Source organism: Boleophthalmus pectinirostris, unplaced genomic scaffold (genome assembly GCF_026225935.1).
Source record: "Boleophthalmus pectinirostris isolate CB_2022bp ecotype Guang Dong unplaced genomic scaffold, ASM2622593v1 HiC_scaffold_13, whole genome shotgun sequence".
Lineage (NCBI taxonomy): Eukaryota > Metazoa > Chordata > Actinopteri > Gobiiformes > Gobiidae > Boleophthalmus > Boleophthalmus pectinirostris.
The window spans coordinates 60,001-81,501 of NW_026571036.1; the positions used below are offsets into that span (position 1 = coordinate 60,001).

The following is a 21,501-nucleotide window of genomic DNA, read 5'->3' on the forward strand; positions in this document are numbered from 1 at the left end:
GTGATGGAGATGAGGGTGAGGAAGATGAAGATGGAGGTGGGGTTGATCTGGACTTTTATGTTTAAATGTTCTTTTAATAACGGAGCCGAGAGCGACAGGAGGAACCAACGACCCGAACAGAAGATGGAAAAAAACGGGAGGAAAAAACGATTCAATTATAAACGCCTGAGAGAAGAAGAGAGGGAAAGAAGGAGAGAGGGAGAAGGAAGGATAGGAGAAGAGAAGAGAGAGGGAGGAAGGAAGGTAGAGGAAGGGGGAAGAAGGGAGAGAGGAAAGGAGAAAAAAATCTGTGGGAGGAGGAAAGAGAAAGAAAAGGAGAAAGAAGCATAGGGAGGTGGAAGACGAGAGCAAGGAGAAAGAAGAGGGGATGAGAGGAGAGAGAGGGGGAAAGAGGAGAGAAAGGGGAGTGAGGGGAAGAAAGAGGGGTACAGAGAGAAAAAAGGAGAGAAAGGGAGGAAAGAGGGAGTGTGTTGTAGGCGTGTGCAGTGAAGGATGGAGGGAGCGAGGGAGGAAGGAGGGAGCGGTGGAGGATGGAGGGAGCGAGGGAGGATGGAGGGAGCGAGGGAGGAGGGGAGGGAGCGAGGGAGGATGGAGGATATTACAAACACAGCGACATTTCACACTGAGTCTGAGGGTTTATTTCTCTGAGAACGGTTCATTTTCAAACACAACTCTGATCTGGTTTAGTCCTGGTTCAGTCCTGGTTCAGTCCTGGTTTAGTCCTGGTTCAGTCCTGGTTTAGTCCTGGTTCAGTCCTGGTTTAGTCCTGGTTCAGTCCTGGTTTAGTCCTGGATCAGTCCTGGTTTAGTCCTGGTTCAGTCCTGGTTTAATCCTGGTTCAGTCCTGGTTTAATCCTGGTTCAGTCCTGGTTCAGTCCTGGTTTAATCCTGGTTCAGTCCTGGTTTAGTCCTGGTTCAGTCCTGGTTTAGTCCTGGTTCAGTCCTGGTTCAGTCCTGGTTTAGTCCTGGTTCAGTCCTGGTTTTCCTGGTTTAGTCCTGGTTCCTGGTCCTGGTTCAGTCCTGGTTTAGTCCTGGTTCAGTCCTGGTTTAATCCTGGTTCAGTCCTGGTTTAGTCCTGGTTTCAGTCCTGGTTTAGTCCTGGTTCAGTCCTGGTTTAGTCCTGGTTCAGTCCTGGTTTAGTCCTGGTTAGTCCTGGTTTAGTCCTGGTTCAGTCCTGGTTTAATCCTGGTTCAGTCCTGGTTAATCCTGGTTCAGTCCTGGTTTAATCCTGGTTTAGTCCTGGTTCAGTCCTGGTTTAGTCCTGGTTCAGTCCTGGTTTAGTCCTGGTTCAGTCCTGGTTTAGTCCTGGTTCAGTCCTGGTTCAGTCCTGGTTTAGTCCTGGTTCAGTCCTGGTTTAGTCCTGGTTCAGTCCTGGTTTAGTCCTGGTTCAGTCCTGGTTTAGTCCTGGTTCAGTCCTGGTTCAGTCCTGGTTTAGTCCTGGTTCAGTCCTGGTTCAGTCCTGGTTTCAGTCCGGTTTAGTCCTGGTTCAGTCCTGGTTCAGTCCTGGTTTAGTCCTGGTTCAGTCCTGGTTCAGTCCTGGTTCAGTCCTGGTTCAGTCCTGGTTCAGTCCTGGTTCAGTCCTGGTTCAGTCCTGGCGTCTCATCAGACATAGATCTGTAATTGAAATGACAAAAAGATCCACGACGCCGCCTCAGCGAAATGTGCGACTCTAACAGGACGTCTGAGCTGTCAATCACAGGAGGGGCGGGACTAAACCAGGACTAAACCAGGACTAAACCAGGACTAAACCAGGACTAAACCAGGACTAAACCAGGACTACCACTCTGAGAAAAGAGAATGAGGAGAGACAGTGGGTAGAAAGATGAAGAGAGGGAGAGGTCGAGGATGTACAGAACGATGAAGGGAAGAGGGGAAGAAAAGAGGGGAGGGGGTGGAGGAGAGAGAGAGAATAAGAATGAAAAGAAGAGGAGAGAGTGATGGAGGAGAGGTTCAGTCCTGGTTTAGTCCTGGTTTAGTTCTGGTTCAGTCCTGGTTTAGTCCTGGTTCAGTCCTGGTTTAGTCCTGGTTTAGTCCTGGTTCAGTCCTGGTTTAGTCCTGGTTTAGTCCTGGTTTAGTCCTGGTTCAGTCCTGGTTTAGTCCTGGTTTAGTTCTGGTTCAGTCCTGGTTTATTCAAATATAAAGAGGATGAGTCAAAGTGCTCAGACGAGGTTCATGTTTTTCTCGTTTTTACTTTTGTAGTTTTGTTGCTTTGTCGTTACAGTTTCTGTGTTAAATATTTTAAATATTTCTGTTTTTTCTTGGTTTGTTGTTTTATTTCTTGTCGTTTTTCGTCAGTTCAGTTTGAGTTTGTGGAAAAAGTTGAAAAGTATAAAAATAGAGGAAGTGCTGAGTCTAGAACAGAATCCCTCGGCCTGTGTCGTTATAAAATAAAATATAAATATAAAATATAAATATATAAATTATAAACGGGTCGAGCGTTTGTCGTCTGATCTGAAGGTCGGTGGTTCGAGTCCCGCTCCAGCTCCTGTTGTTGTGCCCTTGAGCACGACCCTGTCCTCTGAGCGTTTCCTCAGACGCTTTGAGCCTTGGAGGTGGAAATGTAAAAATATAAAAATATAAAATTTGTTTTGTTTGTTGTTGTTTTTTTTCTTATGAATTCAAATCTCAAAACATGGAGAATTTTTACTGATCAAACTTTTGTTTCACAGACGACGGCGACGCTCCAGCCCCCGTCTTTAAGGTACCGCCATTTTAAACCTCTTCTTTATCGCTCAGGGGTTTAAGAGGAAGAGGCGAGAGGAGGAGGAGAGAGGAGGAGGAGGAGGAGGAGGAGGAGGAGGAGGAGGAGGAGGAGGAGGAGAGGAGGAGGAGGAGGAGGAGGAGGAGGAGGGAGGAGAGGAGGAGGAGGAGGAGGAGGAGGAGGAGGAGGAGGAGGAGGAGGAGGAGGAGGAGGAGGAGGGAGGGAGGAGGAGGAGGAGGAGGAGGAGGAGGAGGAGGAGGAGGAGGAGGAGGAGGAGGAGGAGGAGGGAGGAGGAGGAGGAGGAGGAGGAGGAGGAGGAGGAGGAGGAGGAGGAGGAGGAGGAGGAGGAGGAGGAGGAGGAGGAGGAGGAGGAGGAGGAGGAGGAGGAGGAGGAGGAGGAGGAGGAGGAGGAGGAGGAGGAGGAGGAGGAGGAGGAGGAGAGGAGGAGGAGGAGGAGGAGGAGGAGGAGGGAGAGGAGGAGGAGGAGGAGGAGGAGGAGGAGGAGGAGGAGGAGGGAGGAGGAGGAGGAGGGAGGAGGAGGAGGAGGAGGAGGAGGAGGAGGAGGAGGAGGAGGAGGAGGAGGAGGAGGAGGAGGAGGAGGAGGAGGAGGAGGAGGAGGAGGAGGAGGAGGAGGAGGAGGAGGAAGAGGAGGAAGAGGAGGAGGAGGAGGAGGATGTTGGTGAAGGCCGAGTGGATTTTATGTTTGTGTCCTCAGTAAAACTCCTCCTGGGTTTCCTTCGCACATGCATCATTAATTTGGACAAAGACAGGGACATAGTCCTGGTTTAGTCCTGGTTCAGTCCTGGTTCAGTCCTGGTTCAGTCCTGGTTTAGTCCAGGTTTAGTCCAGGTTCAGTCCTGGTTCAGTCCTGGTTTAGTCCTGGTTTAGTCCTGGTTCAGTCCTGGTTTAGACCTGATTCAGTCCTGGTTCATTCCTGATTCAGTCCTGGTTTAGTCCTGGTTCAGTCCTGGTTCAGTCCTGGTTCAGTCCTGGTTCAGTCCTGGTTCAGTCCTGGTTCAGTCCTGGTTTAGTCCTCTGTTTCTTTCAGACTAACCCGTTGGTGACTTTGAGGTTAGGATCTTTCAAAGCTCCTCGTCTCTCGAACTCTGGACAAGTTCTGAGTCTGGACTGGCTCCAACACAAACCACACAACCTCACACGCACCTGCATCACCTGTGCGCACCTGTCACACGCACCTGTCACACGCACCTGTCACACGCACCTGCACACACGCACCTGTCACACGCACCTGTCACACACGCACACTGCACCTGACACACGCACACATGCACCTGACACACGCACCTGTCACACGCACCTGTCACACGCACCTGTCACACGCACCTGACACACGCACCTGTCACATGCACCTGAAACACACAGGAGCGCACCTGTCACACGCACCTGACACACGCACCTGTCACATGCACCTGAAACACACAGGAGCGCACCTGACACACGCACCTGACACACGCACCTGTCACATGCACCCGAAACACACAGGAGTGCACCTGTCACACGCACCTGTCACACGCACCTGAAACACACAGGAGCGCACCTGTCACACACACCTGTCACACAGGAGGGCGTCACACGTGTGCGTAGTGACGGGAGGGCATCTGGGTGTTTCAGGGCACGTGGGCGTGTGGGACCTGGTCACTCGCTCGTCGTTGCTGCGAGTTCGAGAGGCGGACGGATCCATGACGCTTTTGCCCTTCGAGTGTTTCCTCGCCCACGACCTGCCGGTGCGCCACGTGTCCTTCTACCCCGCCTCCAGGTGAGACACGCCCTCTGACCCCGCCCCCACGCCCCCTGACCACGCCCCCTGACCCCGCCTCTAGGTGAGACACGCCCCCTGACTCCGCCCCCATGCCCCCTGACCCCACCCACAGGTGAGACACGCCCCCTGACCCTGTCCACAGGTGAGACACACACCCCCGACCCCGCCCCTTTTGTAGCTAAAGCTCTAAATTAAACATTTTTATGTCTAATAAGGTTTTTCTACATGTTCGTGTGAGTTTGTATGAAAGAGTGTTGTTGTTTTTTTCTTGTGTATTTCTGATCCTGTAGTTTTTATTTCAGCCCAATGACACGAGTCCAGCAGCAGATCGTGAAATAACAAAAAAAAAAAAAAAAAAAAAAAGATGAATAACACAAGGGAGAGTTTTAATAATAACATTAAGAACGAAATCCAGACGAGGACAAATGAACTAAGACTGACGTTAGGTTTTTGATCATGATCAAAAGGCCCATGAGTACGAGGTGTTCACCACTGATACTGATACCAATACTGATACCGATACCTGCATGTCTTTAGAGGTACTTTAAGTTTAATGCCACACTTCAGGTAAATTAATATATAAATCTTCAAAGAACAAGCTATACCTGAAAAATTCCACAGTGCCTCAAAAGTGTCTGAAAGTGAAACCAAAGTCGTGTTGTTTTTGTCACGTCTGAATAATAAATGTGGTGATTAACTGAACTCAAGAAGCTCCGTGTTTCTAATTAACTCTGAAATGTGGCTTATTCATCATCTAAGGACCTCTGAGGAAGACAGGAAGACTAAACCGGGACTCAACCAGGACTAAACCGGGACTAAACCAGGACTAAACCGGGAGTAAACCAGGTGTAATAAGTCCAGACATTCACAGATGATGGAGTTTCCCAAAGCTTTTCTCTGCCGTTTAAACGATGTGTCCTGGTCTTGGTTCAGGCTCGGCTTTTATCGGACTCCTGTCAAATCGCTCACGCGCTTCATTTTCACAACGACTTTTGTGGAGATAAAATAATGAATCCTGATGTTTTTTCTGCTGCTCAAAACGTGCAGAGTCTGAGCCTGAAAAATGAAGAGCCGAAAATCAATACGACGACTCTGGAGTTATTAATCGACAGAGAAATGTACAAACAGAAGGAACTAAAACAGGATTAAAACAGGTCTAAAAACAGGTCTAAAACAGGAATAAAACATGTTCTTGTAAAACTGCAGTAAATGTTGGGGAGATCTGGGCTGAAAAACAGAATCGCTGAAGCAGAGTGAGACATTTTTTAAAGAAAAGTATAATTAAAAGTCGCTGGTCTGTGGCTCGAGTCTTCAGTCCGACGTCAGCACAAAAGTCACAGAAAGAAAGAAAAATGAGAAAAATTTAAACCGTGGCATTAACAGAGTCTAAGGTCACACTGTCCCCGAGTCTCACCGAGTCTGTGAGAGTCACACTCTGCAGTGACGTCACCCTGGGGCTGCTCTACATGTGTGTGTATGGTGGAATGTTCAGCGCATCAACAAACAGCCCAAAAATAACAGAATATGTAAAGAAACTCAAGGACAAACCCAAAGTGATTTAAAGATTCACAGATAAAGTTTAGAGTTTCACACGTTTAAATCACAAACCTGCACATTTAACACGAGTTCTTCTCTCAAACTAAAAACACTGCTCCACCTCGTGATGTCATCATGTGGTGATACAGGAAGTGTTCCACTGTGTTTTTAAACTCCACACACCTTCACTAGAATCACCTGGAACATTTCAGTGCTGGAGTCGTCGATCTCGACTGAACTGAAGGGAAAAGGAGCTGAGAACTTGATGACGTCACAAGGTGGAACAGAGCGTTTGGAGTTTTGCAGATGTAACAGACTCAGAATAAACAAACAAACACGAGTCCAGCTCTGAGTGTGACCAGGAACAAACAACAACAGAACAACAGAACATTAGAACAGTAGAACATCAGAAGAACAGTAGAACATCAGAAGAACAGTAGAACATTAGAAGAACAGTAGAACATTAGAACATCAGAAGAACAGTGGAACAGAAGAACAGTAGAACATTTGAACAGTAGAACATCAGAAGAACAGTAGAACAGTAGAACAGTAGAACAGTAGAACAGTAGAACATCAGAAGAACATTAGAACATCAGAAGAACAGTAGAACATTAGAACATCAGAAGAACATTAGAACATCAGAAGAACAGTAGAACATTAGAACATCAGAAGAACAGTAGAACATCAGAAGAACAGTAGAACATTAGAACATCAGAAGAACAGTGGAACAGTAGAACATTAGAACAGTAGAACAGTAGAACATAGAACATTAGAACATCAGAAGAACATTAGAACATCAGAAGAACAGTAGAACATCAGAAGAACAGTAGAACATTAGAACATCAGAAGAACAGTGGAACATTAGAACATCAGAGGAACAGTGGAACATTAGAACATCAGAGGAACAGTGGAACATTAGAACATCAGAAGAACAGTAGAACATTAGAACATCAGAGGAACAGTGGAACATTAGAACATCAGAGGAACAGTAGAACAGTGGAACATTAGAACATCAGAGGAACAGTGGAACATTAGAACATCAGAGGAACAGTGGAACATTAGAACATCAGAAGAACAGTAGAACATTAGAACATCAGAGGAACAGTGGAACATTAGAACATAGAACATAGAACAGAGAGGAACAGTAGAACAGTGGAACATTAGAACATCAGAGGAACAGTGGAACATTAGAACATCAGAGGAACAGTAGAACAGTAGAACATTAGAAGATCAGAGGAACAGTGGAACATTAGAACATCAGAGAGAACAGTAGAACATTAGAACATCAGAGGAACAGTGGAACATTAGAACATCAGAGGAACAGTAGAACATTAGAACATCAGAGGAACAGTGGAACATTAGAACATCAGAGGAACAGTGGAACATTAGAACATCAGAGGAACAGTAGAACATTAGAACATCAGAGGAACAGTAGAACATTAGAACATCAGAGGAACAGTAGAACATTAGAACATCAGAGGAACAGTGGAACATTAGAACATAGAACAGTGGAACATAGAACATCAGAGAACAGTAGAACATTAGAAGAACAGGAACATTAGAACATCAGAGGAACAGTGGAACATTAGAACATCAGAAGAACATTAGAACATCAGAGGAACAGTAGAACAGTGGAACATTAGAACATCAGAGGAACAGTGGAACATTAGAACATCAGAGGAACAGTAGAACATTAGAACATCAGAGGAACAGTGGAACATTAGAACATCAGAGGAACAGTAGAACAGACATGTAGATTACAGTTCAGGTTCAGTTCTGTGTGATGTTGGAGATTTAACTGGAGGATTATTGTTCATGATTTGTTTGCTGGTGAACTTAGTCTCTCCTCCTCCTGTCACTTCTTCACTGACTCTTCCTCCTCTTTGTCGTCTTCGTCCTCCTCGTCTTCGTCCTCGTCTTCGTCCTCGTCTTCGTCCTCGTCTTCGTCCTCTCGTCTTCGTCCTCGTCTTGGTCAGTCGTCTGCTGGTGACGGCCGGGGAGGATCGTTTCGTAAAGACCTGGGACCTTCGTCGTCTGTTTGAGCCGATCACACAACAGAAAAGAAACTTAAACACCGAGATCTGCTGGCCTCTGTTTGCCCCGGGGCTGTTGGTGAGCGAAGAGGCGGCCTACGCTGCGTGAGTACACACAAATATACACACAAGTACACAAATATACACAACATAGTACACACAAGTACACAAATATACACACAAATATACACAAATATACACAAAGTACACACACACACAAGTACACAAATATACACACAATATACACAAAGTACACAAAATACACACACACAAATTACACACAAGTACACAATATACACATAGTACACAATATACACACAACACAAGTACACAAATATACACACAAGTACACAAAATATACACACAAATATACACACAATATACACATAACAATATCACACAAATGTACACACACAAATATACACACACACAACAAATATACACACAAGTATACAACACACAATATATACACACAAGTACACAATATACACACAAATATATACACACAAGTACACAAATATACACACAAATATACAAATATACACACAAGTACAATCACAAATATACACACAAGTACACACAACATATACACAATATACACAAAGTATATACACACAAGTACACAAATATAACACACAAGTACACAAATATACACACAAATATACACACAAGTACACAAATATACACACAATATACACACAAGTACACACAATATACACACAATATACACACAAGTACACACAAGTACACACAATATACACACAATATACACACAATATACACACAAGTACACAAATATACACACAAATATACACACAAGTACACAAATATACACACAAGTACACAAATATACACACAAATATACACACAAGTACACAAATATACACACAAATATACACACAAGTACACAAATATACACACAAATATACACACAAGTACACAATATACACACAAATATACACACAAGTACACAAATATACACACACACAATATTACACACAAGTACACAAATATACACAAGTACACAAATATACACACAAATATATACACACAAGTACACACACAATATACACACAAGTACACACAAAGTACACAAATATACACACAATACACACACACAAAGTATCACACAAGTACACAAATATACACAAATATACACACAAGTATACACACAAGTATACACACAATATACACACAAGTACACACAATATACACACAATATACACACAATATACACACAAGTACACACAATATACACACAATATACACACAAGTACACAAATATACACACAAACACACACAATATGTACACACAAGTACACAAATATACACACAAGTACACAAATACAATATACACAAGTACACACAAAGTACACAATATACACAATACACAAATATACACACAAGTAATATACACACAATACACAAATATACACACAAGTACACAAATATAAACACACAAGTACACAAATAGTACACAAATATATACACAAGTACACAAAAATACACACAAATACACACAAATATATACACAAATATATACACACAATACACACAATACACACACACAAGTACACAAATCACACAAATATACACACAAGTACACAAATATACACACAAATATACACACAAGTACACAAATATACACACAAATATACACACAAGTACACAAATATACACAAGTACACAAATATACACACAAGTACACAAATATACACAAATATACACACAAATATACACACAAGTACACACAAGTACACACAAATACACACAAGTACACACATATACACAATATACACAAATATACACACAAATATACACACAAGTACACAAATATACACACAAGTACACAAATATACACACAAATATACACACAATATACACACAAGTACACACAAATATACACACACATAGTACACAATACAAGTACACAAATATACACACAAGTACACAAATATACACACAAGTACACACAAAATATACACACAAGTACACAAATATACACACTATACACAAATATACACAAATATACACACAAGTACAAATATAATACACACAAGTACACACAATATACACACAATATACACACAATATACACACAAGTACACACAATATACACACAAGTACACAAAATATACACACAAGTACACACAATATACACACAAGTACACAAATATACACACAAGTACACAAATATACACACAAGTACACACAATGTACACACAATATACACACAAGTACACACAATATACACACAAGTACACACAAATATACACACACAAGTACACAAATGTACACACAAGTACACACAAGTACACACAATATACACACAATATACACACAATATACACACAAGTACACACAATATAACACACAAGTACACAAATATACACACACAAGTACATACACACAATACACACAGAATATACACACAAGTACACAAATAGTACACACAAGTACACAAATATACACACAAGTACACAAATGTACACACAAGTACACACAAATATACACACATTAATATACACACAAGTACACACAATATACACACAAGTACACACACAAATATACACACAAGTACACAAATATACACACAAGTACACAAATGTATACACACAAGTACACAAATACACACAAAGTACACAAACATATACACACAAGTACACACAAATAATACACACAAGTACACACAAATATACACACAAGTACACAAATATACACACAAGTACACAAATATACACACAAGTACACACAAGTACACAAATATAGTACACAAAATACACACAAGTACACACAAGTACACAAAGTACACAAATATACACACAAGTACACAAATATACACACAAGTACACATACACAAATAATACACACAAGTACACAATATACACACATATACACACAAGTACACACAAATATACACACAAGTACACTAATATACACACAAGTACACTAATGTACACACAAGTACACACAAGTACACAAGTACACAAATGTACACACAAGTACACAAATGTACACACAAGTACACAAATATACACACAAGTACACAAATATACACACAAGTACACAAATATACACACAAGTACACAAATATACACACAAGTACACAAATATACACACAAGTACACAAATATACACACACAATAGTACACACAAGTACACACAAATATACACACAAGTACACAAATATACACACAAGTACACACAAATATACACACAAGTACACAAATATACACACAATATACACACAAGTACACACTAATGTACACACAAGTACACACAAATGTACACACAAGTACACACAAATGTACACACAAGTACACAAATATACACACAAGTACACAAATATACACACAAGTACACAAATATACACACAAGTACACAAATATACACACAAGTACACAATAATGTACACACAAGTACACAAATGTACACACAAGTACACAAATGTATACACACAAGTACACAAATATACACACAAGTACACAAAAATATACACAAATATACACACAAGTACACAAATATACACACAAGTACACAAATATACACACAAGTACACAAATGTACACACAAGTACACAAATGTACACACACACAAATATACACACAAGTACACAAATATACACACAAATATACACACAAGTACACAAATATACACACAAGTACACAAATATACACACAAGTACACAAATACACACAAGTACACAAGTACACACAAATATACACACAAGTACACAAATGTACACACAAATATACACACAAGTACACAAATATACACACAAGTACACAAATATACACACAAGTACACACAAATATACACACAAGTACACAGTACACACAATAGTACACACAAGTACACAAATGTACACACAAGTACACAAATGTACACAAATGTACACACAAGTACACAAATATACACACAAGTACACAAATACACACAAATACACACAATACACACAAGTACACAAATACACACAAGTACACAAATATACACACAAGTACACAAAATACACACACAAGTACACAAAGTACACACACACAAGTACACAATATACACAAATATACACACAAAGTACACAAATACACAAATACACAATACACACAAGTATACACACAAAGTACACAAATATACACACAAGTACACACAAGTACACAAATATACACACAGACATATACCAGTATAGTAACACAATGACATGAGGTTCTTGGTGAGTGTTTCATTTTCTCGCCGCTGTGTGTTTACACTCTTATTTATGTTAAAGTTCATATTATTTATGTTTTCGTGTTAATATTTGATGTTTTGTCAGATACACGACTCACGGGGTGCATTTCTACGACCACCACATGACGGCGCTGTTCCCCGTCCCTCGCGCTGGGACCATGTGGGTGAGTCTTTCACTTTGAGGTCGCACAGTTTGGATGCGGCCGGTGTCGTTTGTGTCTAACCTGCGCTCACTTCCTGCTCCTCATGTCACTTCCTGTTTCAGTCCATGGCGTACTCTGATTGGCTGAACTTTGTGGCGACCGGCGACACTCTGGGGGAGATGGTTCTGTGCACGCTGCCTCTGCTCACGCTGCAGTCGCCCAACTGCAAACGCACCATCGAGAGGAGATTCGTAAGACTCAACACTATATTTTATTGAGTCATTTGACAGGGACAAAAGGTGCAGGCGCAGGGGCAGGTGCAGGTGCAGGCGCAGGGCGCAGGTGCAGGCGCAGGTGCAGGAGCAGGCGCAGGTGCAGGTGCAGGTGCAGGTGCAGGCGCAGGCGCAGGTGCAGGTGCAGGCGCAGGTGCAGTCACACACAGTCACAGGCAGAACATGCAGCTGAAGCGGCGCAGATACAGTTTGTTTTTTGTTTTTTGGGGGTTTGTGTTTGAGTTACTTTGAGTTAAATTGAAATCATGTTTTTTCTCTCAGTCTCTGTTTTTCTTTTTCTCTTTCTTTTGCAGCCGATTCAGTTTTCTTCACTGGTGCCGCTAAAAACCATCGAAGAAGAAGAAGAACCGTCACAGGAAGTGCCTCAGACGGAGAGCGGTGAAGGGGGCGGGACAGGAAGTGAAAATGTAGAAACCCCGAACCTCAGCGACCCCCAAGAGTTCAGACCCGACGCCTACGTCGACACGGCTCAGAGACACAGCCTCCTGCTGACCGACTTCAACCTGGTACTGACCCCTGACCCCTGACCCCCGACCTCCTGCTGACCGACTTCAACCTGGTACTGACCTCTGACCCCCGACCCCTGATCCTTCACCTCCCACCAAACCCTCCCCCTCCTTCTCCTCGTCCTGCTCTTCTTCTCTCCCTCCTCCTGCAGTAGTAGTATTAGTACTTGTAGTACTAGTAGTACTCATAGTACTTGTAGTACTTGTGTAGTACTAGTATAACGTGTGTGTTTCCTCAGTGTTCCGTGCTGCAGTACCTGTAGTACTTGTAGTACTTGTAGTACTTGTAGTACTTGTAGTACTTGTAGTACTAGTATAACGTGTGTGTTTCCTCAGTGTTCCGTGCTGCAGTACCTGTAGTATTTGTAGTATTTGTAGTACTTGTAGTACTAGTATAACGTGTGTGTTTCCTCAGTGTTCCGTGCTGCAGTACCTGTAGTATTTGTAGTATTTGTAGTACTTGTAGTACTAGTATAACGTGTGTGTTTCCTCAGTGTTCCGTGCTGCAGTACCTGTAGTACTTGTAGTACTTGTAGTACTTGTAGTACTAGTATAACGTGTGTGTTTCCTCAGTGTTCTGTGCTGCAGTACCTGTAGTATTTGTAGTATTTGTAGTACTTGTAGTACTAGTATAACGTGTGTGTTTCCTCAGTGTTCTGTGCTGCAGTACCTGTAGTATTTGTAGTATTTGTAGTACTTTGTAGTACTTGTAGTACTAGTATAACGTGTGTGTTTCCTCAGTGTTCTGTGCTGCAGTACCTGTAGTATTTGTAGTATTTGTAGTACTTGTAGTACTAGTATAACGTGTGTGTTTCCTCAGTGTTCCGTGCTGCAGTACCTGTAGTATTTGTAGTATTTGTAGTACTTGTAGTACTTAGTACTAGTATAACGTGTGTGTTTCCTCAGTGTGTTCCGTGCTGCAGTACCTGTAGTATTTGTAGTATTTGTAGTACTTGTAGTACTAGTATAAACGTGTGTGTTTCCTCAGTGTTCCGTGCTGCAGTACCTGTAGTATTTGTAGTATTTGTAGTACTTGTAGTACTAGTACTAGTATAACGTGTGTGTTTCCTCAGTGTTCCGTGCTGCAGTACCTGTAGTATTTGTAGTACTTGTAGTACTTGTAGTACTTGTAGTACTAGTATAACGTGTGTGTTTCCTCAGTGTTCTGTGCTGCAGTACCTGTAGTATTTGTAGTATTTGTAGTATTTGTAGTACTTGTAGTACTAGTATAACGTGTGTGTTTCCTCAGTGTTCTGTGCTGCAGTACCTGTAGTATTTGTAGTATTTGTAGTACTTGTAGTACTTGTAGTACTAGTATAACGTGTGTGTTTCCTCAGTGTTCCGTGCTGCAGTACCTGTAGTATTTGTAGTATTTGTAGTACTTGTAGTACTAGTATAACGTGTGTGTTTCCTCAGTGTTCCGTGCTGCAGTACCTGTAGTATTTGTAGTATTTGTAGTACTTGTAGTACTAGTATAACGTGTGTGTTTCCTCAGTGTTCCGTGCTGCAGTACCTGTAGTATTTGTAGTACTTGTAGTACTTGTAGTACTAGTAGTACTAGTATAACGTGTGTGTTTCCTCAGTGTTCTGTGCTGCAGTACCTGTAGTATTTGTAGTATTTGTAGTATTTGTAGTACTTGTAGTACTAGTATAACGTGTGTGTTTCCTCAGTGTTCGTGCTGCAGTACCTGTAGTATTTGTAGTATTTGTAGTACTTGTAGTACTTGTAGTACTAGTATAACGTGTGTGTTTCCTCAGTGTTCTGTGCTGCAGTACCTGTAGTATTTGTAGTATTTGTAGTACTTGTAGTACTACTTGTAGTACTAGTATAACGTGTGTGTTTCCTCAGTGTTCGTGCTGCAGTACCTGTAGTATTTGTAGTATTTGTAGTACTTGTAGTACTTGTAGTACTAGTATAACGTGTGTGTTTCCTCAGTGTTCTGTGCTGCAGTACCTGTAGTATTTGTAGTACTTGTAGTACTTGTAGTACTAGTATAACGTGTGTGTTTCCTCAGTGTTCCGTGCTGCAGTACCTGTAGTATTTGTAGTATTTGTAGTACTTGTAGTACTTGTAGTACTAGTATAACGTGTGTGTTTCCTCAGTGTTCCGTGCTGCAGTACCTGTAGTATTTGTAGTATTTGTAGTACTTGTAGTACTTGTAGTACTAGTATAACGTGTGTGTTTCCTCAGTGTTCCGTGCTGCAGTTCGCTCGTCGCCCCCTGTGGAAGAAGATGAGAAGTGTCGAGTCTAAAGGTTCACTGAGACTCGACGACTTTCCCCTGACGGCTCTGCACAAGGTCTGGACTAAACCGGGACTAAACCGGGACTAAACCGGGACTAAACCGGGACTAAACCGGGACTGAACCAGGTCTAAACGAGCTCTGTGAGCGCGGCGTCTCACACTGGAGCAGGTACGAGTCAGATCTGCGATTGCGGCGTCTCGGAGTCAGTGACAGAACAAAGATGAAACTAATGACCCAGAAAATGAGAAAATGTCTCCTGGAGCCTAACGGCGTTTACATCAGAGCTGTTTAAGAGGAACGAGAGAAGCTCAGGGAGAGAGAGAGAGAGAGACGAGAGGAGGAGAGGAGAGAGAGAGAGAGAGAGAGAGGAGAGAGAGAGAGAGGAGGAGAGGAGAGAGAGGAGAGAGGGAGAGGAGAGGAGAGAGGAGAGAGGAGGAGAGAGGAGGAGAGAGGAGAGGGAGAGGAGAGGAGAGAGAGGGAGGAGGAGAGAGGAGAGAGGGAGAGGAGAGGAGGGAGGAGGAGAGGAGAGAGGGAGGAGGAGAGAAGAGAGGGAGAGGAGAGAGAGAAGAGAGGGAGGAGAGAGAGAAGAGGGAGAGAGAGGGAGGAGGAGAGAGAGAGAGGAGGAGAGGAGGAGAGAGAGAGGAGGAGGAGAGGAGAGGAGGAGGAGGAGAGAGAGGGAGGAGGAGAGGAGAGAGGGAGGAGGAGGAGGAGAGGGAGAGGAGGAGAGAGGAGAGAGAGAGAGAGAGAGGAGAGAGGGAGAGGGGAGAGAGAGAGGAGAGAGGAGAGAGGGAGAGGAGGAGAGGAGGGAGGAGGAGGAGGAGGAGGAGAAGAGGGAGGAGGAGAGAAAGAGAGAGAGGAGAGAAGAGGGGAGAGGAGAGGAGAGAGGGAGAGGAGAGGAGAGAGGAGAGGAGGAGAGGAGAGAGGAGGAGGAGAGGAGAGAGGGAGGAGGAGAGAAGAGAGGGAGGAGGAGAGGAGAGAGGGAGGAGAGAGAGGAGAGGAGAGGAGAGGAGAGAGGAGGAGAGAAGAGGGGAGAGGAGAGGAGAGAGAGAGAGGAGAGGAGAAGAGAGGAGAGGAGGAGAGGAAGAGAGAGAGAGGAGAGAGAGAGGGAGGAGGAGAGGAGAGAGGGAGGAGAGGAGAGAGGGAGAGAGGGAGGAGGAGAGGAGAGAGATGGACAGAAGAGGAGGAGGGGGGGATTGGGGGATTTTAGATCACTTTTGTTTAAGACGAGACCATGAGCCTCAGGGGAAGAAGAGATGGACAGATGAGGAGGAGAGAAGGACAGAAGAGAGGAGAAAGGGAGGGAGGGAGGAGGAGGAGGTCATTTTGGATGATCTCAGTTAAAGAGAAAACTGTAAAGCCTCAGGACGGATGGACGGATGAGAGAGGAGAGGAGCAAGAAAGAGATGAAGGGAGGAAGTGGAGGGAAGAAGAGGAGACTTCAGGGCATAATGATGGACAGACAGGAGAAAGAGAGAACGAGAGGAGGAGGAGAAGGAGGAGAGACTGTGCTTCAGGGTACAAGGATGGAGAGATGGAGGAGAGAGGAGAGAAAGATGGAGAGGGGGGGGGGGGTGAAGAGTTTAAAAAAGGCAATGAGATTTATTTGTGTGGAGAAAGAATCGACCTGAAACTTTAAACCTGCTGAGTCAAGACGCACAAAACTAAACAAAACACAAAACTAAACTAAACAAAACACAAAACTAAACAAAACTAAACACAAAACTAAACAAAACAAAACACAAAACTAAACTAAACAAACACAAAACTAAACTAAACTAAACACAAAACTAAACAAAACAAAACACAAAACTAAACAAACAAACACAAAACTAAACTAAACAAAACACAAAACTAAACTAAACAAAACACAAAACTAAACAAAACTAAACACAAAACTAAACTAAACTAAACACAAAACTAAACTAAACAAAACACAAAACTAAACTAAACTAAACACAAAACTAAACTAAACAAAACACAAAACTAAACTAAACTAAACACAAAACTAAACTAAACTAAACACAAAACTAAACTAAACACAAAACTAAACTAAACTAAACAAAACTAAACTAAACAAAACACAAAACTAAACTAAACTAAACACAAAACTAAACTAAACTAAACACAAAACTAAACTAAACTAAACTAGAAAAGCTCTCAGAGAGCGCAGACCTCCGCCAAGGACTACCCCCAGTTTTTATATAAATTGCGATAAAATCAGTCTTGTGGATCAGATCCGGATCAGCCTTTGGAATGTGAAAGAGGATCCCATTGTCCATCCCTGAGTCAAATTTCATGGGGTTTGGTCAATAATTAATCGAGATATTGAGAAACAAACATTTTGGCCCCATTTACCACAATGTTAACAAAAATTTCAAAGTGATGCAGAATCCAGGATTTCTTCTGGATCAGCCCCAAAATGAAATCAGTTCTTCCTTTTCACATTTCCAACAAATCCTGAAAATTTCATCAAAATCGGTCCATAACTTTTTGAGTTATGTTGCTAACAGACAAACAAACAAACAAACAAACAAACAAACAAACAGACAAACAAACAAACACAAACAAACAACAAAAACAACAGACAAACAACAACAAAACAGACAAACAGACAAACAGACAAACAAACAAACAAACAACAAACAGACAAACAGACAAACAAACAACAAACAGACAAACAAACAAACGACAAACAAACAGACAAACAACAACAAACAGACAAACAAACAGACAAAAACAAACAGACAAACAAACAGAAAAACAGACAAACAAACAGAAAAACAGACAAACAAACAAACAAACAGACAAACAAACAGAAAACAGACAAACAAACAGACAAACACAACAAACAAACAGACAAACAAACAGACAAACAGACAAACAAACAAACAAACAACAACAACAAAACAAACAAACAACAACACAGACAAACAGACAAACAAACAACAAACAAACAACAAACAAACAGACAAACAAACAACAAACAGACAAACAGAACAAACAAACAAACACAACAAACAAACAAACAGACAAACAAACAAACAGACAAACAAACAAACAGACAAACAAACAACAGACAAACAAACAGACAAACGCCGGCAAAAACATCCTCCTTGGTGGAGGTAATTAAAACGACACTAAACTGACGCCGCTCGTTTGTTGCAGTGAAAAGCGTCTGGTTCATGAATCTGTCCGAGCGTCTCACAGTCGAGTCTCTGTTCAGTTTGTGTTTAATATTTGATCCACGTCGTCTGAGACGCTAACAGGAGGCACTGCTCTGTCTGAACCTCTGTGAGACGCTAACAGGAGGCACTGCTCTGTCTGAACCTCTGTGAGACGCTAACAGGAGGCACTGCTCTGTCTGAACCTCTGAGACGCTAACAGGAGGCACTGCTCTGTCTGAACCTCTGAGACGCTAACAGGAGGCACTGCTCTGTCTGAACCTCTGAGACGCTAACAGGAGGCACTGCTCTGTCTGAACCTCTGTGAGACGCTAACAGGAGGCACTGCTCTGTCTGACGCTGCTCAAACTCGACTTTTTTATTTTCCTAAACAGTTTTCAGACAATCTCAAATTTTTAATAATGTGTGGATTGTGTCTCCATGGTAACAGCTGAAGATTCCACCATAGACACACAGGCAGAACACCCCCAGTGTAATGTCACTGTAAAGTATCAATGAAGCATTTTATGGGCCGATCATCAGGAAGAGCGTGTTGGCATGCTAGTTGCAGTTCACTTTACACTCTGGTCTGTGAGAGTGAAAAGTGTTTCTGAATAATTCAGATGTTCTGAAACTTTGGACGACAACAAACTGTTTCAGATGAACCACTTTTGTTTTTCACATTTTAAGACATAAAAATCAAGTCGAGACGTTCTGACGTTGGCGTTTCTCTCCAGGTTCGGTTCAGCCCAAACTTCTCGTCGCGCACGTGGATGGCGTCCGGCGGCCAGAGCGGCCTCGTGCGCCTCTTCTGTGTCCAGTGTGCAAACTTCAAACCCGGCGCCAAGTCCGGTCCAGAGGAGGCCCCGCCCACAGAGGAGGCCCCGCCCACCGCCGAGTCCGGTCCAGAGGAGGCCCCTCCCACAGAGGAGGCCCCGCCCACAGAGGAGGCCCCACCCACCGCTAAGACCGGTCCGGACGAAGCCCTGACCGGCTCCAAGTCTGCCCCAGAACTGAGCTCCGAGCTTGGGCACGATGACCAGGCACTGCCCCTATAACCCCGGAGCAGCCGGGGCGGGACAGACAGACAGGTTTAGTAACACAAACCAGGACTAAACCAGGACTAAACCAGGTCTAAACCAGGTCTAAACCAGGACTGAACCAGGACTGAACCAGGTCTAAAATGAGATTAAATCAGGACTAAACCAGGACTGAGTAACTGCAAAATAATTATTATCAAATTAACTTCACATTAATGTTGTATTTTTATTGCAAACTTTTAAAAAATATTTTTTCTTTTGTCTTAAAATAATGACTTCACACTGGAGCCTACGAAATGTTCTCCTGTCTCTGCTCCTGTCAGCACCTGTCTGCTCCTGTCTGCTCCTGTCAGCACCTGTCTACACCTGTCTACACCTGTCTGCTCCTGTCTACACCTGTCTGCTCCTGTCTGCTCCTGTCCTGTCGTCTGCTCTCCATGTTTTAGTTTTATTTTATACTTTTTTGTCACTTTCTTTAAACTCAAACTCAGGCAGATACTTGAACACTTTTTACTGTAATTTTCTAGTTCAAATGTTTTTCTCTTTAAAATTGTTTTTGTTTTTGCATTTTTCTGAAACTTGAACATTTTTATTCTAAATTAAAGACGGGATATTGTGCTAAATCATTTTCTTTACCTTTCTAATGAGTTATGACTCGTCTGAAGAGGATTTAGAGTCACCCACGCATGTCTGAGTAATCTAGGGATCTTAATCCACAGTCTGAATGAGGCTCCGCCCACATGCTCCCACAGTACGAGTCTGTACGAGGCTCCGCCCTCAGGCTCCTACACGACAGTTCTTCATAAAAACACAAAGACACAAAACTGAGCACAACAAGACAAACCTGATGTTTGTGCAGGAGTTTCATCAGTGGGACGCTCTGAAGGGGGAGTGGGTCAGCACAGACAGGCTGAGTGTTGGGATAGTGCTCTGAAGGGGGAGTGGGTCAGCACAGAGAGTAAAGGGAGGGGAGAAGTACAGTATTCTGTCTTTCAGGAGCGTTTGTAATATTGTGTAGATTTGAATTCCTTTTATTGTTTTTGTAAATAGAATTGTAAGATTTATTCATTTCTATTATCCAAAATGTTTAATAAATATTTTGTATTAAACATGTTTTACTTTTTTTTTAGAAGTTTAATCATTTTATTCGGTCATTTTGCAGCACGACAATAAACAAAACAAACCCAGACTCCAGCCCCTGGATCAGACCAAAGAGTTTAGTCTGAAAGAAAAGTTTTTCTAACACGAAACCTGAAAAACGAGAAAGAAAAACAGCATCTGAAGTTTGAGTTTTCAGTTTCACTCATGACTTATTATAAATATAAGAGACAAAATATCAATTAAATTTAGTTTGTTTTCATTTATAATTCATTCCAGAGCTCGTGATCTTTAAAACACTTTATTTTCTTTTTTTTAAGCTTTTACAGGCTTAGACTTTTTAAAATCATCTCAGGTCGTTCCACAGACTCACCTCCAGCAAAATACAAGAACTTTTTTCTTAGTTCTTCATTTTTTTGTCAGTTGCCAGTTTTTGTTTTTATTTTTTATTTTTTCGTTTATGGTCATACAAATTAATAATGATAAAGGCACAAGTTTATCGTTCATGATCGTATCAAAATGTACTGGAAGGAATGTAACGATTTTTTCTTTTTGTTTCTGTCACGGGGTCAGAGGTCACAGGTGATCAGAGGTCACAGGGTCAGAGGTCACAGGAGGGCGGTGTGCAGTCTTTGTTTATTCGACTTTACAAAACGTCACATAAAAATACGAGACAGACACAGAGACAGACTTTAAACTTCATATTTACAAAAATTATTCACATTAAAGCTTCATTATGTAACAT

General features: G+C 42.4%; 1 protein-coding gene across 1 annotated transcript in view; it reads left to right on the plus strand.

Annotated features, from left to right (window-relative positions):
- The window catches only part of gtf3c2 (general transcription factor IIIC, polypeptide 2, beta), a 38,194-nt gene extending 17,428 nt beyond the window's left edge, over positions 1 to 20,766 (plus strand). The window contains exons 12-20 of the mRNA XM_055149538.1: positions 2,669 to 2,700; positions 3,749 to 3,860; positions 4,306 to 4,477; positions 7,993 to 8,154; positions 12,356 to 12,434; positions 12,536 to 12,664; positions 13,000 to 13,212; positions 15,404 to 15,511; positions 19,356 to 20,766. Coding sequence (XP_055005513.1) covers positions 2,669 to 2,700; positions 3,749 to 3,860; positions 4,306 to 4,477; positions 7,993 to 8,154; positions 12,356 to 12,434; positions 12,536 to 12,664; positions 13,000 to 13,212; positions 15,404 to 15,511; positions 19,356 to 19,676 — 1,328 coding nt within the window. The 3' untranslated portion in view covers positions 19,677 to 20,766. The remainder of the gene's footprint in view (positions 1 to 2,668; positions 2,701 to 3,748; positions 3,861 to 4,305; positions 4,478 to 7,992; positions 8,155 to 12,355; positions 12,435 to 12,535; positions 12,665 to 12,999; positions 13,213 to 15,403; positions 15,512 to 19,355) is intronic.
- Positions 20,767 to 21,501: the final 735 nt, after the last annotated feature.